Source organism: Metarhizium brunneum, chromosome 4 (genome assembly GCF_013426205.1).
Source record: "Metarhizium brunneum chromosome 4, complete sequence".
NCBI classification, from domain to species: domain Eukaryota; kingdom Fungi; phylum Ascomycota; class Sordariomycetes; order Hypocreales; family Clavicipitaceae; genus Metarhizium; species Metarhizium brunneum.
In genome coordinates, this window is record NC_089425.1 from 4222436 (window position 1) to 4236030 (window position 13595).

At 56.5% G+C, this 13595-nt stretch overlaps 6 protein-coding genes across 6 annotated transcripts; 4 read left to right on the forward strand and 2 right to left on the reverse strand.

Annotated features, from left to right (window-relative positions):
• Window positions 1–290: 290 nt before the first annotated feature.
• HAL3A (Phosphopantothenoylcysteine decarboxylase) lies at window positions 291–1019 on the forward strand (the record flags this gene model as incomplete). Its single annotated transcript, XM_014684448.1, has 1 exon — window positions 291–1019. One exon carries the CDS (start codon window positions 291–293, stop codon window positions 1017–1019), a length of 729 nt encoding a protein of 242 aa, XP_014539934.1.
• A 255-nt stretch (window positions 1020–1274) lies between these two features.
• Window positions 1275–2130, forward strand: G6M90_00g079630 (uncharacterized protein; the record flags this gene model as incomplete). Its single annotated transcript, XM_014684449.1, has 3 exons — window positions 1275–1536; window positions 1590–2017; window positions 2068–2130. The coding sequence occupies 3 exons, from the start codon at window positions 1275–1277 to the stop codon at window positions 2128–2130; spliced, it is 753 nt and encodes a 250-aa protein (XP_014539935.1).
• Window positions 2131–2693: 563 nt separating this feature from the next.
• On the reverse strand, window positions 2694–3994 carry eca39 (Branched-chain-amino-acid aminotransferase; the record flags this gene model as incomplete). Its single annotated transcript, XM_014684450.1, has 2 exons — window positions 2694–2870; window positions 2942–3994. The coding sequence occupies 2 exons, from the start codon at window positions 3992–3994 to the stop codon at window positions 2694–2696; spliced, it is 1230 nt and encodes a 409-aa protein (XP_014539936.1).
• Window positions 3995–6702: 2708 nt separating this feature from the next.
• Pcyt2 (Ethanolamine-phosphate cytidylyltransferase) lies at window positions 6703–8298 on the reverse strand (the record flags this gene model as incomplete). The annotated part of the gene is made up of 4 exons (XM_014684451.1): window positions 6703–7080; window positions 7175–7949; window positions 8017–8134; window positions 8196–8298. The coding sequence occupies 4 exons, from the start codon at window positions 8296–8298 to the stop codon at window positions 6703–6705; spliced, it is 1374 nt and encodes a 457-aa protein (XP_014539937.1).
• Window positions 8299–9289: 991 nt separating this feature from the next.
• On the forward strand, window positions 9290–10460 carry G6M90_00g079660 (uncharacterized protein; the record flags this gene model as incomplete). The annotated part of the gene is made up of 3 exons (XM_014684452.1): window positions 9290–9394; window positions 9452–9676; window positions 9756–10460. The coding sequence occupies 3 exons, from the start codon at window positions 9290–9292 to the stop codon at window positions 10458–10460; spliced, it is 1035 nt and encodes a 344-aa protein (XP_014539938.1).
• A 1696-nt stretch (window positions 10461–12156) lies between these two features.
• Window positions 12157–13558, forward strand: G6M90_00g079670 (uncharacterized protein; the record flags this gene model as incomplete). Its single annotated transcript, XM_014684453.1, has 2 exons — window positions 12157–12773; window positions 12838–13558. The coding sequence occupies 2 exons, from the start codon at window positions 12157–12159 to the stop codon at window positions 13556–13558; spliced, it is 1338 nt and encodes a 445-aa protein (XP_014539939.1).
• Window positions 13559–13595: the final 37 nt, after the last annotated feature.

A 13595-nucleotide genomic window follows, 5' to 3' on the forward strand; every position in this document is an offset into this window, starting at 1 on the left:
AATCAGTGCTCATGTAATCAGCGCCGGTCCACCGATTGCCGCCTGACAAGTGGTGAGTCTGGGCTCTGGTGGTGCCATTCAGCCGTTGTGCGTTTATCGAGCCATGAGTCGGCGGCGGCGATTCACCATTTTTTTCATTGACTGCCGTGTTGCAACTTCAACTCACGTCAGTAGAGCTGTATATATAGACACGTACGGAGTCGTCTGACTTTACACCCGAGGACTTGCTCATTCTGCTCTCACCCGAGGCCACCTCACCGTGCATACACACAATTTCCAAACACAACACCATGTTGCCAGCATCAAGAAGTGGCCCCGAGGCGCGGAAAGACACTCCGGCCGGAAACGTGGCCCTCGCACGCAACGACGGCAAAAAGCACCTCCTCCTAGCCGTCTCGGGCTCCGTCGCCACCATCAAAATCGCCAACATCGTCAACGGCCTCGCCTACCACAGCAACCTCTCCATCCGCCTGGTCCTCACCGCCTCGGCGGAGCACTTCCTCAGCGGCCAGTCCGACGAGCAGCCCTCCGTGGCCGAGGTGCGGCGCCTGCCCAACGTCGACGGCATCTACACCGATTCCGCCGAGTGGACGAGGCCGTGGACGCGCGGCGCTCCCATCCTGCACATTGAGCTGCGGAGATGGGCCGACCTGCTCATGATTGTGCCCATGAGTGCAAACACCATGGCCAAGATGGTGGCGGGCATCTGCGACAACCTGCTGCTCAGCGTGGTGAGGGCCTGGGACCACGACGGGTCCATTGACGGCGTCAGGAAGAAGATTGTCGTCGCCGTCGCCATGAACACGGCCATGTGGAGGAATCCGCTGACGGCCAAGCACATCAAGACGCTGGAGGAGGATTGGGGCGGCCACGACGGCTGGGTTGAAGTGCTGAGACCCGTGTCCAAGACGCTGGCCTGTAATGATGTTGGCGAGGGTGCCATGGTGAGTTGGCAGGAGATTGTGTCGGTTGCCGAAGACAGGTTGGGCCTGGAGAACACAGATAGCTTCAGGACATGACGGGGCGAGCAACTACTTACGAGCCGAATGAGTCTATGGAAAACTTGCATCTATACACATGTACACTTATGCATGGTTATGGTTCATTCGCGTAGTGTGCCGAGTGCTAGCACTGGTGGCCAACTGTCTGCCGGCTGTCGGTCCATCATGACTTTTCTGCCACCTCCTGTTCTCTCGCACATCACCATCCATATTCTACCAGAAACCAACTTTGGACCTCTTTTACCACTCCGTCTCCGTCACATCCAACACACCATGTCGCAACCCCTCGATGACTCCCCCGAAGCAAGCTCCTCCACAGCTGCCGAAAAGGCGATTTCCACTCTCCGCGCCAGACTTCGCAGCGAAGACCCATTCCCTCCTCCATTGCACGCCTCCGCATCCTCGTCCGAGCCGTGCTTGAAGCACAATGACATATACAAGCAGCTGCGAGCTACATTTTCCTCGCTGCCTGGTCCCCAACCAGCACCGCATCACACCCCCGACAGAGGAAACACCATCATGAACAATCTAGCGGGTAGTCATGCCACCCCCCGCAGCAATCCATGGCTCGCAAACTAAGCGCCGCAGAAACATTTGCTCGCTCCGGCGAAGACGCGTACAAGTCGGCCGTGTCCGATATCCAGACCGTCCACAAATCCATCTCGGGCCGAATAGACGCCTTCCACGCCGAGTCTGCATCGGTGCTGAGCGATGCCGCGGCTCTCTACGACAACATCTCGTATCCCCTGTCCAGGACGGTATGCCACTCTGAAAACTTTCCCCGGGGAACCATTGCGCAGCACCTGTCTGCGCTAAAGGACAAGATGGACGCCGCAGAGAAGCAGCTGGCGTCTCTGAACGAAGAGTGGATGTCGTGCGTGGACCAAGAAGCGAAGATTATGGCGGTGACGGAGGCCGTCGACGATTCAGACTCGGCCAAGGAGGTCGAGGTCCTGGTGCAGGAGATTGACGACATAGTGAAGGACAAGGCTGCTGAACTCGAGCAGATGGACAAGGTGAGTGGCCTCTTGCTTAGGTTTCGTACTGGCTCTGACATGCGGCAAAGGAGTACCGTGACTTGCTGTGGAAGGAGTCGCAAAAGATGATGCAGGCCATGATGGCAGACTAGATGGCGTTGCGTGCTGGCCCCATTGAGAGCTAGATGTCACGTTGCTCGAAATGGTAAGCGCTACCATCATGTGTACGTATTGGACTGAGGCGGCAACATATTATGACGCGCAATGGGAGATGTCACAAAGGATGGTGAAGCTGTGATAGCTACCGGAATCTTGACAGGGATGCAGTCATTGCTGAATTAAGTGCTACTTGAATCGACTCCATCAGACACGTAGTCATGCCACCAGACGTCTCGCTGACACCTCGCCTACGCATTGAATGAATATCAATCACGGCACAGTGCCAGGCGTAAAATTTTCATCACTGTCATTGCACCAGACATCTACCAATCATGCCATGCCACGTCCGAGCAGCCGGATTCGCCCCAACTCCAACTATGCGAAAATCGAAAACCAAAAGAAAAAAAAACACACATCATTCCACCATGTTAAACAAAAATACCGCTCTTCAATAAAGCAACCTATATCCGTGAATCGCTTCACTCTTTCTTACACCCGTCGAGCCAACGCCGTCGTCTCCTATTTTGGGACGGTGACACGCAACAGACGGCACTACTTACTGCTCCTTCTCGGCAATGACGACACCCCACTCGTGCTGCTCACGGCCGTACATGATGTCGCCGATCCACGTCTTGATCTTGGTCGTCACCTCGCCGGCTGTGCCCTCGGGCCCCATGGGGATGTTGATGTCCTTGCCGCGGTGGTGGATCTGCGAAACAGGGCAGATAAAGTACTAAGAAAAAAAAACAAAAAGCGTCAGTCATCAAGTTTGACACGAGGGGGAGAGAGAGAGCCTCTTCTTACAGCGGTACCAGCGGCAAAGGATTCCAAAATACGCCCCTCGGCATCGGCCTCGACGAGCTCGTCAATGGTGTACTTGCGCTCCGTCACCTCAATCTCGCCGGCCATGCGCTCGCGCACAACATCGAGGCAGCTGCGGCGCGTGACACCATCAAGGATGAGCTTGTCGTCGAGGGGCGCCGTGATAATCTCCTTCTTGCCGTCCTTGCGGACCCAAACAACAAAAAAGTTGGAGGCGCCGGCCTCGGTGCACTCGCCCTGGGCCCCGTACAGCCACAGGATCTGGTGGAAGCCGCGGCGGCGGGCGTCCTGGGTGGCCATGAGCGAGGGGCCGTAGTTGGCGCCGACCTTTGCGTAGCCGAAGCCGCCGACCCAGGCGCGCACCATGTCCTCGGGCGAGGTGTGCAGGCGCATGCCGCCGGGGGGCGAGTCCATGCGCGGCATGAAGGTGACGATGATGTAGAGCATGGCCTCGCGCGGCGCCTGGACGCCCAGCTGCGACTGGGTGCCGATGAGGGTCGGGCGGATGTAGAGGAAGTGGCCCGGCTGGTCGGCGGGCAGCCAGCGCGGGCCGTCGACGGCCAGCAGCGCGACCAGGAGCTTCTCCAGCTCGGCGGGCTCGAAGAGCGGCAGCGAGATGCGCCCGGCCGACATGTGCATGCGCGCGCAGTTGCGGTCCGGCCGGAAGACGCGCAGCCGGCCGTCGTGGCCGCGGAAGACCTTGAGGCCCTCGAAGCACTCGGTGGCGTAGTGCAGGCACGACGCCGTCGGCATCAGGCTCAGCGGGCCGTAGGGCTTGAGCTCGGGCGCGCCCCAGCCCGTCGAGGCCTTCCACGTCGCCGTCACCATGTGGTCGGTGGCGATGGTCTCGTCGCCCGCGTTGGCCGTCGCCTGGTCCGGCACGGGGCGCGGAGACTTGGTCAGCGAGTAGGTGAGCTTGGAGGCGTCGAGGGGGGCCTTTTGCCCGCCGTCGCCGTTGGCCACGCTGGCTTCCTTGCGCTGGATGGCCGCCGCGGTCAGGTTGACGTCCTGCTGGGGGACGGCAGAGGGGGCCATTTTGCTGCCGATTGTTGGTCTTGTTGTTGTGGTTTGGTGATGGTGGTGGTGTTGTTGTTTTTGCTGGGTGGCGGCGGCTGGTGATGTCTCTGGACACTTAATAAGACCGGTTGCCCTTTTCTCCTTCCTGTCAATGTCTCAGCACGACTCCCGTTTTCAGACGTTTTCTCAATCACTCGCAACCAAGACAAAAATAAGGTCACATGAACCAATTCCACTCACGAGGTATGAAGCAGTTTTCCGCCCTGTCGGTGGCTCAAAGAATTGCAATGTTGGCGAGTGTGTAGGGGGAAGGGGGAAGAAAAAAAAAAGAATGGCGGTTTTAAAGGAGAATGAGTCAAGCCGAAAAAGTAAAAAGAGAAGCCACACTAGTCCCGTGTATGATTATGTATTAGTGCCGAAGGAACCGGGGTCAACTGGTCCCCATCACGGCGGAGCCGACTAGAAGCAATGTGTGTGGGCGGCTATCAAAGGGCGCCAGCCTTTTTTATCTGCCTCTCGCTATATCTCTCGCCTTTTCCGGTTTGGCTTTTGGATACCCCGTATGTAATTGAATTATTTTATTGTTATTCTTGCCGTTATTTCTTCACCCCGCACCCTTGTCCGCGGCACGCAGCCCCCGTTTCGCCTCAGTCTTCCAGGTGTGGGCGGTGGCCAGTACCTGCTTTCCGTGGCACCTCCATTTCCGGATTGCTGGGGCCAAACCAAGAAACGCCTCTCCAACAGCGAGCCCAACTGCGGCAAAAAGACACGGCCTACACGCAGCTGCAGTCGGCACTCGCAAGCCCAACAGGGTAGGGCCGGGTGCGCGTCGGGATCGAGTACGTAACAAGACGAGGCCCCAGACGAGAGAAGCATTGAATCCTGAAGAGCCGCCCCCGCGGCGCTCGGCAGACCCACCCGTGGCTCGCTCAATCGGGGAACAGAAGTGGCCAGGTGACTCGTGGCCAAAGCCGCAGCGTGGCCAGGCGCCATCCTGGTCCTCCGACGCCTGCCGCTCCTCGACGGGCCCCGCGAGGCCGTCAAACTCGGCTTGCACGCAACCATGGCCAGCATGCCAGTCCTGTTGACCCGTGCTCGTGGTGAGGGGCCCCCTCGGCCCGCGGGGACCAGCCCAGATTGCACAATTCAATTGGAAAAAGCGAGCTTGCCGTGCTGTGCAAAATAAATAATAATGCCTCCCTCACCCATCCGCTTCCCTCTCACCCTGTGCACCTGCACCTGCCGCCATCACGCTTCCGCAGCTGTGCGACGCCGGGCCGGGTCAAGCGGTGCGGAACCTCGCCGTGGAGTCGAGGGAGCAACTATCGAGGCCAGCAAAGCCGACCACGCCCCACGCGGCTGCGACACATGGGACCAGGGAACGAGACCGGCTGCCGTTGGGCGCGCCTACCCCAACTGCCTGGAATAAAATGGCATAATGCGGAGTCTACGGAGGTGCATCAACGTCATTCTGTCATGTTGGGGCCCCGGGCCCCTCTCGCGCGGATTGCCTCTGCGCCCTGTGCTTCCTTGCAATGCTCCAGGATTCAAAGGCGGCGCAATGCTGCCAATTCCATTACCTGTGATGGACAGAATCCCCAGCCGCTGTAGCTCCCTCCAGTGCCTTGCCCAGTGCCTTGCCCAGTGCCTTGCCCAGTGCCTCGCCCAGTGCAACGGCGCGGGATCCGAGGCGGCATGCCATGGAGGCGGTGTGTATCATTCAGCGCAGCAAGCAATGCCAATTGTCTGCTCGACGAACAGTCTTCCAGATGGCGCCGAGACCACAAGGGCGCAGCTCGTCACGCCGTCTCCATTGGAGGGCCCAAAGCAGGGCGGAATTGCCTCTCTAGAACACCGCCGCGGATAGCCGCACTGCCTTATCTCGATAAAACATGGAACATGGAATGGCCCACCAAGGTCATGCCCGGTGCCCTTTGCTCACCCACCCCCATCATCAATTGCAATCCAAACAAGCTTTACCCCACAGCCAACGCGATGCCGCTTTTAGTCAAATTGGAAAAAGGGAAAACCAGACCTTGTCTCCATTCGTAACCACTCACTTGGAGCACACACTGCTCCTACAGCCAATGCATGCCTACATGCCTATGAGATCACCGTCTTGGGTAACACGAATACGTAGCGGTTGGCCAGTGCAAAATGGCAAGCAGCCGCCGCGTTTCCCTAAAAAATTTTTGCTTTGTAATTGAAGACAGACTCTTGCCAACGTGACCACTATTTTACGACCACGGTTGACGTTGTCATCCAACCCCAGACCATTCATTCCAGGCCTGGTGATGCATGTGTGGTGGCCATGGCCACGGCCGAAATCCCCTCTGTTCCACGCAGCCACCGAAAATTCCATGTCCCTTTCCAGCGACTGCCACATCATCACCGCCCAGCCTTGACCATCAACTTGACGTCGCTGGCATTTTTTCCCCCTTCCGCTATCCGACATGCACAAGTGGCCCTGTTGAATGAAGCCGCCCCCTCCCGTCACCTGCCCTTGCCTTCATGTCTGGCCCCTACGACTTTTGTTTCGAGCCATCCAACAAACGCTGCAATATCCCATCCGAGTACCACACAACACAAACAAACTCCGATCCAAATGCATGGGTAGCTGCATCATGTGCTAGTGATGCTTGATATCCGCGTGTGTTCTCACCTGCACCCTGCCATACGCAATATGCAGCTCGTCATCGACCACGGCATTTTCACAGCCTGGGGGCTTACGCATTGGTACCGGCGGCACCCCCAGCACCGCTGCGCTCGGCTTCTCTGCCGCGTTGCTCCTCTTCCAATATTTCACGTTGTCTGGCCGCTGCTTCCACTTCCGCCTTGACGCCTTTGGCTCGTTGTCTCGCCTCGTAACGATCTCGGCTCTTCATGATGCGTTGCACGATCTCGCCGGCATTGACTTCAGCAAAAGCATGCGGCCCAATTTCCCGGTAGATTCCCATTTGCTTGGGAGCAGTATACGGGTCGTACGTAAGCGGCATAAAGGCAGTCGGGCCGTGGTAGATGGCATCCGGAACGCCCCAAGGAAGTGACTTTAGGTATGACTTTGTCGGCGTGAATGGGGCGCCAAACACGACAGCGTTGATATACTACCGCAAAAGTCAGCACACTAGCAAACGTGGGCGAGCACCGTGTCTCCCTCTGTTGGTTACCAGGGCCACGGAAAAATGGTGCAGTACATACCTTGCATTGCAAGACGCAAAGACCGCGTTCAAAAATGTTCATAATTGGGTAGTTGACACCCTTCCACTGATTGATCACTTCGTCGTCATGAACTCCGACAACAACAAATGCTGGCTCATAATCTTTGCCGCCGTCGCTCGTTCGCTTGCTCTTTGCTTCGTCAGAGTACCAGCCCGACTTGCGGGCCAGTTCCTCTTCCTCGACGCCTACTTTCCGTAGAAACTCAATGTGACCACTGGAAAACAGGTCGAACCCGCCATCTACATAAACAATGCGTTGTCCTGGCCGAGGCCTGGTGCCGGGGAGCAAGTTGTCAAATGTCCCCGTCTCTTCTTCGGTGTCCTCCGCCTTGGCCTGGTTTGAGGCATTCCAGAACCATACCTCAGCGCCGGGGGCCTTTGCAGTCTCATCTGTTGCGTACAGCTTCATGCGCTCCAGCATAGCTTTTCCTTGGGCTTTGCGTTCGTCGGGGCTTCCATATCCCTCTTCACCAACGAGCATCTTTTGGAGAGAATGAATAAAGTGTGTTTTTGTGCACAGCAGCATGCGACCAACGAGATCCGTCGTCGAGATGCCCGGAGAGCGCTTCACAACTTTGAAGCGACCGGCTTGTTTAACAAAGCGGTAACAGTCGTTTCCGTCGCTGTCGGAAGTAATATCATCTCCATGCACGACATATTTGCAGCCGTAGTGTGTGATATAAGGAAGTTCGGTGACGTATGGAGCATGGCCGATTGCCTTGGTGACCCAGCGACAAGCATTCGCGGCTGCTAACCTATGCCACATGTCAGAAGATGATGATATATGCCTGGAGCTGTGAGCATAGTCTACAGATGGCATACCGCTCTTCCAGGGTCATGACCGTCGGTCCCTTGTTGGCCAGAATTTCCTCATCAGAATGCACACCGACGTACAGCTCGTCGCCAAGCTGTCTGGCTTGAACCATGGCTCCGGCGTGGCCTGGCAGCAGCAATTAGCCCATGCAAATGAAGGCATACCCATTAAGACCTTGTTTACATACCGTGATGAAAGAAGTCCCAGCAGCCATCAACCCATATGCGGCCGTCAAGCAGCTCAGGGGCAGGGTCTCCTTGCGGCTGCCCCTCCTTGGTAGTCGTGCTCATGGTGGGGTAGGAGTTGGTGGCAGTTGTGAAGAGATGGGAAAGGGGCAGAGAGAAGCCTAAAGGAAGACACAGCTGATCGCGTCGGATACAGCTGAGAGATAACTGGGTCCGCGGTTGGAGTCGTGGCCTTTGCGTCTGGAGATATCTAGAAATGTACGGAGTAGTGGATTCTCAATAGCGCAACGTCCATGTCTGGTTAAATTAGCACAGCAAGTTTTCACATGATGCTAAGTTGAGATGATGGCGGGGAAGTGGCGCTGCGCCGATGCTGGTTGGCCAGGGACGAGGGGCACATTCATTGTGAGTGGTGGAGGGAGGCTCCTTCAATGTTTGCTTCAATGTTCTTTCTTTGGATGAACCAACACGAATCAGTCAGATGCATCAATTGATGACGACATGGTCGATGCGCGACAACAACTTTCTGTGGCTACCTAGTACTGAACTAAAAAAGAAGAATTGTCGCACAAGCTCTCGGTGTGGGCAGACTAATCTACGTGGACAGAATGCATCTGATCAGTGTCGAGTGATCCAAGGGTGGCCACGTGTATCCATCATTCATATCAAAACCCGATTTCGTTTCTTTGTCAGCTGTAGACGTTTGCTCGCACGACAGGCACGGCTGCTAACGTTATGTATGCATCATGGTGGACTCCTACCAGTCGTCTCCCAACGAGCAGCAACTCATCGTTCAGCCTGCTCAGGAACCAAAGTGGCTTGACGGTTGGCTGCAAACGGCCAACATCTCACCTCCACGTTGCCGATCGATTGGCGCTGGCTTGCACGTGGCCAACTACCCGTCTCCTGTCCTACGCGGCAACGCCGGTCAAGATTCGAAGCATCGCAATATTTGGCATGCGCATCCGCAGCGCCGTATTTCGCATTGTTCAATACACTCTGCATCGCCCCTCCGCAGAGTAGACAGTTGTATCCCACCAGCCCGAGCATGAAGCTTTCTTCTCTCCCAGTCTTGCTAAGCCTCGCATCACACACCATGGCGACATGGCCTGAAGCAAAAGGCAAGCAGATCCGCTACACGTCGGTTGCAGGCTACTTTCTTCAAGATGATCCCAAGACAAACCCAAGCGGATTCGACTACGTACGACGCGCTCCCCCCCCCGTCTTGCGCAGTCGCTGACTCGGCACTCATGAGTAGGCTCAGCACAACTTTGGGTTGATAGACAGGAAATACCCCACAGACGACAAGTTTGATCCTGAGGGTACCAAGTCGCAATGGCAGCGCTTCGGCAAATGGGTTCACTATCTCAACCATCATTGTGACAAGAGCGAAAATGTCCGCTACAAGCTGGTCTTCTTTGGTCGCCATGGTCAGGGTTACCACAACGTCGCCGAGAGCTACTATGGCACGCCCGCATGGAACGTGAGTATCCCCCCTCCCCTATCAACTCAACTTGCTAGCACTTTGCATGCTAATACGTGAATTTTCTGCCTGCCCACAGTGCTACTGGGCTGAATTGGAAGGCAACGGCACCATCACCTGGGCAGATCCGTTGCTGACTCCGGATGGCTTCAAGGAAGCCGAAAAGGCCAATGGCTTCTACAAGACTCTGTACGAGCAGCAAAATATGCCGCATTTCGAATCATACTACAGCTCCCCCTTGAAGCGATGTCTTCAAACTGCCAACACGACGTTCAGCACGTTGAAAATGCCCGCAGAGCACCCGTTCGTGCCCACAATCAAGGAGCTCTTTCGCGAAGACATTAGCATTCACACATGCGACCGCCGCTCGACCAAATCTGAGATTGCCAAATTCATGCCAGGATGGAAGTTTGAAGAAGGATTCACGGAAAAGGACGAGCTATGGCAAGCGGACAAAGGAGAGACGTCGGCTCACCAGGTCGCTCGCAGCAAGGCGGTTCTCGACGACGTGTTTACCAACGACGGCTCGACGTGGATCAGCGTCACGAGCCACTCTGGTGAAATCGCCGCGTTGCTCACTGCGTTAAACCATCGCGCCTTTGGCTTGTCCACCGGACAGATTATCCCGGTACTGATCAAGGCTGAGGTGGTGCAGCCTATACCTACGTCGAGTATTGCCGGGTTCACCCCCGAAGCCACGTGCAAACAGCCGCCAGTCACAAGTCTCTCGGACAAGGGTTGCGTGTGTTCCAGCACCGGTTCAATGCCGTCGCCGACATCGTAGCTCGAAAAGGCGAACTCTGTGGACAGCCTTTGTTTTGGATCATCTTGTTTGTTGTCAAAAAAAATGATCGGGATTTGGAAGCATGAAGCAGAAGCGGAGACTAATTTCTTTTCGGATTGGGAAGTATTATCGCGTCATGAGATAAAATTCTGCAAGGTCATTTCCTCGGGCCTCGGCGACCTCTTTGGCTTTACCATGAAGGCAGAGGCAGGCTCTCGTGACCAAGGCAAATAAACTAGCGAAAATGGCTCGTGTCGAACCCAAAAAAGCCGCATAGTGATGGATGAAACTGCCTGAAGCAAATGAGGCAGCTAAAAATTTGTATCTCCGATTACACTAGGAAGTTTTGTTTGCAAAAGTTTAATCCATGCCCCAGGTATTGTGACGCTATGAAACAGGCCAGGGGCCGGTAGGGAGTGGTGGAACAGACCAGTTGACCGCAGAGTTTATGCGCACAGTGAGACTTGGGACGAGCAATAGAAGTTGGCGAGATGGAGAGCTGGGGAGGTAAATACGAGAAACAGAGCGCAAAAGAGTGAAGCGTATCCGTCAGTCCGGTATCCGTGTCCTCGGTGGAGGTGATATTTCATGCGTAGGGGCAGGGCAAGTTCGGAATCAGTTGAACTGTGGACAGGACAGGGCTGAGAGATGCTAAAATTATGCCAACGTCTTCTGGGCGTCACGTCGGGAAACTATCGGGCTGTTCAACTATTGACGCCTTGTCTATATGGCCGAATGGGGATGTTGGAATCAATGGAGCGGCTCTCGCGGGCTCTCGGGGTCTCTCGATGCTCTTGATGGCATTTTCATTTGATTCCGCGTTAAGTGGAAACAACGTAGCCATACTGTATGTAGGCCCATGCCCAGCGACGGCAGTTGCCGGGCGCCCCCCTGAGTTGCCAAATTTTACCACGGTGATGACGAGTCGCCGTGTCGCGTCTTGTATGTACGGAGTATGCTGGGCGTGTTTGTGACATATTTGCACCTTGCACCACGCGACGCGAGCCCAGCGTTGGTGCGGCAGCCGCTCCTCTTGCTAAACCTTAAAAACGGTGTGGTCGCGTTGGGAACCCAAAAAAGAAGAAGCAGACGAAGAAGAAGAAGAAGAGGTAACAACGGCTCTCAGTGCGGCATCTGGCCTTTGCCTACAAGTCTCTCTCAGCGTTTAGCCTTACGAGCACGGAGTACCGACAGAGCGGATCAAACCCCGACCAAGACATCGAGACTTGGCAGAGAGGCACACGTGGCTGAGCAGGCACATAATTTTACTCGGTGCAATATCAAAGATGCCCCGCACCCAGCTCAGCCAATGCCGTTGCTCCATTTAAGCGACGCCCTTGTCCACAGTGTGTGCTTTTGTGGCGCCATCCATGTCTCCATCGTTGGAGAGGGGCACCACCACCATACGCCAGGCGTCCTGAATCAACTCCCGCGTGTCCATTCATAGCTTCTGCTTTGCAGAACCGCAGGGCTGACATTTGATATATGATCAAGGCCCCCAGCCAGATCCCGAGCTAGCATCGTCATTCCCTCGCCGGCCGCATTCCACAGCCCGGTTGCCGTTGGCGTTTCCTCGCTCTCTGGAACGGACTATTGGCACCCTTCAACTTTAATCATCATCCGCTTGGACGGTCCTTCACCTAGATTAAAGCCGGCCGAAACTCTAAAATAGCAGTACCTCGTCACACGCGCCGCCATGCAGCGAACTACGCCGACGTCGTCCACGACGCCTACTTTTCCTCCCTTTTCCGTCGGCATCTTCACCAACCCCAGCTCCTACTCAAGACCAACAACGCGCGACGGCAGCATCGATCCGCTTCATCCTCCACCGCATTCGCCGCCGCCGCCGATTCCTACATCAGGCCCCGTCAAGGAGTCTCGCAAGGCCTCGTTCTCGCGAAAAGCCTCGCTCTCCGGAAGCACGCGTCGCAGAGGCTCCTCTGTCGGCTCGACCGCTGCCTCGAACCCCAATGCCATCGTGACCGACGCCACGGCACCACCGGCATTGCCCGATTACGCACTGCCCGCCGCCGCCAAGCTTCGAAGCCGTGATAGACGGGACGTGGGGAGTGTCGACGACGGCGTCCAAAGTCCCGTCAGCCCAACCGGCGGTAGCAGTGGTCTCGTGAGCATGAGCAGGACAAATACCGGCGCCGGGAGCTACTTCCCGCCCCCAACCCCCGTCGGGGTTCCATCCTCGTTGAACGGCACAGCAGCCAGTACTTGGCAGCAGAGCGAAGCGAGCATGATACACCAGCAAATCACCGATGTGGCCAACAAGAGGATATCAACCTTGGACTACCTGCGAAAGGCGTATGTACAACAACAACAAAAAACGCGTAATGCCACGGACGGCTACTAACTTTTGACATGCCAGACACGAAGGCCGGGTCTACTGGTTCAACACGTATCTCTTCGAGCGGTCCGACCTGTCACGGATGCAGTGCTTCGATCCGCGAAAGCTCGCCCGCAAGGCGGCAAACTACCTCCTCCTCGGGCTCTCCATCCCGACCATCAACGACCTGTACTCGTCCACGCCGATTGAGTTTCTGCGCTGCCTCAACTCGCTGCTGTCCGAGTTCGACTCGTTCCAGCAGCTGCACGGCGACTCCTCGGCGGCCCTCGCCCGGGCCCGGCTGCCAACCATGTTTCGCCGCCCGGGGGGCAAGTCGCGGCGCTCCACGTCCGCCGCGGAGATGCACCTCGACGACTCGACCGCGTTCCCTCCCCCCGGCGGCGCGGGTGCCGGGAGCGGCGCGCCGTCCGTCATGAACTTTGCCGTCTCGGAGAGCGACCTCCTCCCCGGCGAGGAGTACACCTATCTCCTGACGCCGGCGCTCCCCTTTGAGCCCGACTTTTTCGAGACGTTTGCCACGCTGTGCGACGTCTTGGTCGACTGCTACTCGCGGTTCCTGGCGTTGGTGCCCACGCCGAGGGAGTGCTCTGCGCCGGTTGCCGAGCTCTTCACAAAGGTGGATTCCAAGCTGCGCAAGATTATAGTACAGGGCGTGGTGAAGGAGTTTGAAGACCATAGCAGAGGTCATGTCAAGACGGAAGTGGCAAGTATCGGCAAGGTCGTCCTGGGGGGGTTAATGTGAGAGGGAGTATAATGTGGGGGCACTTGATTGTTTACTC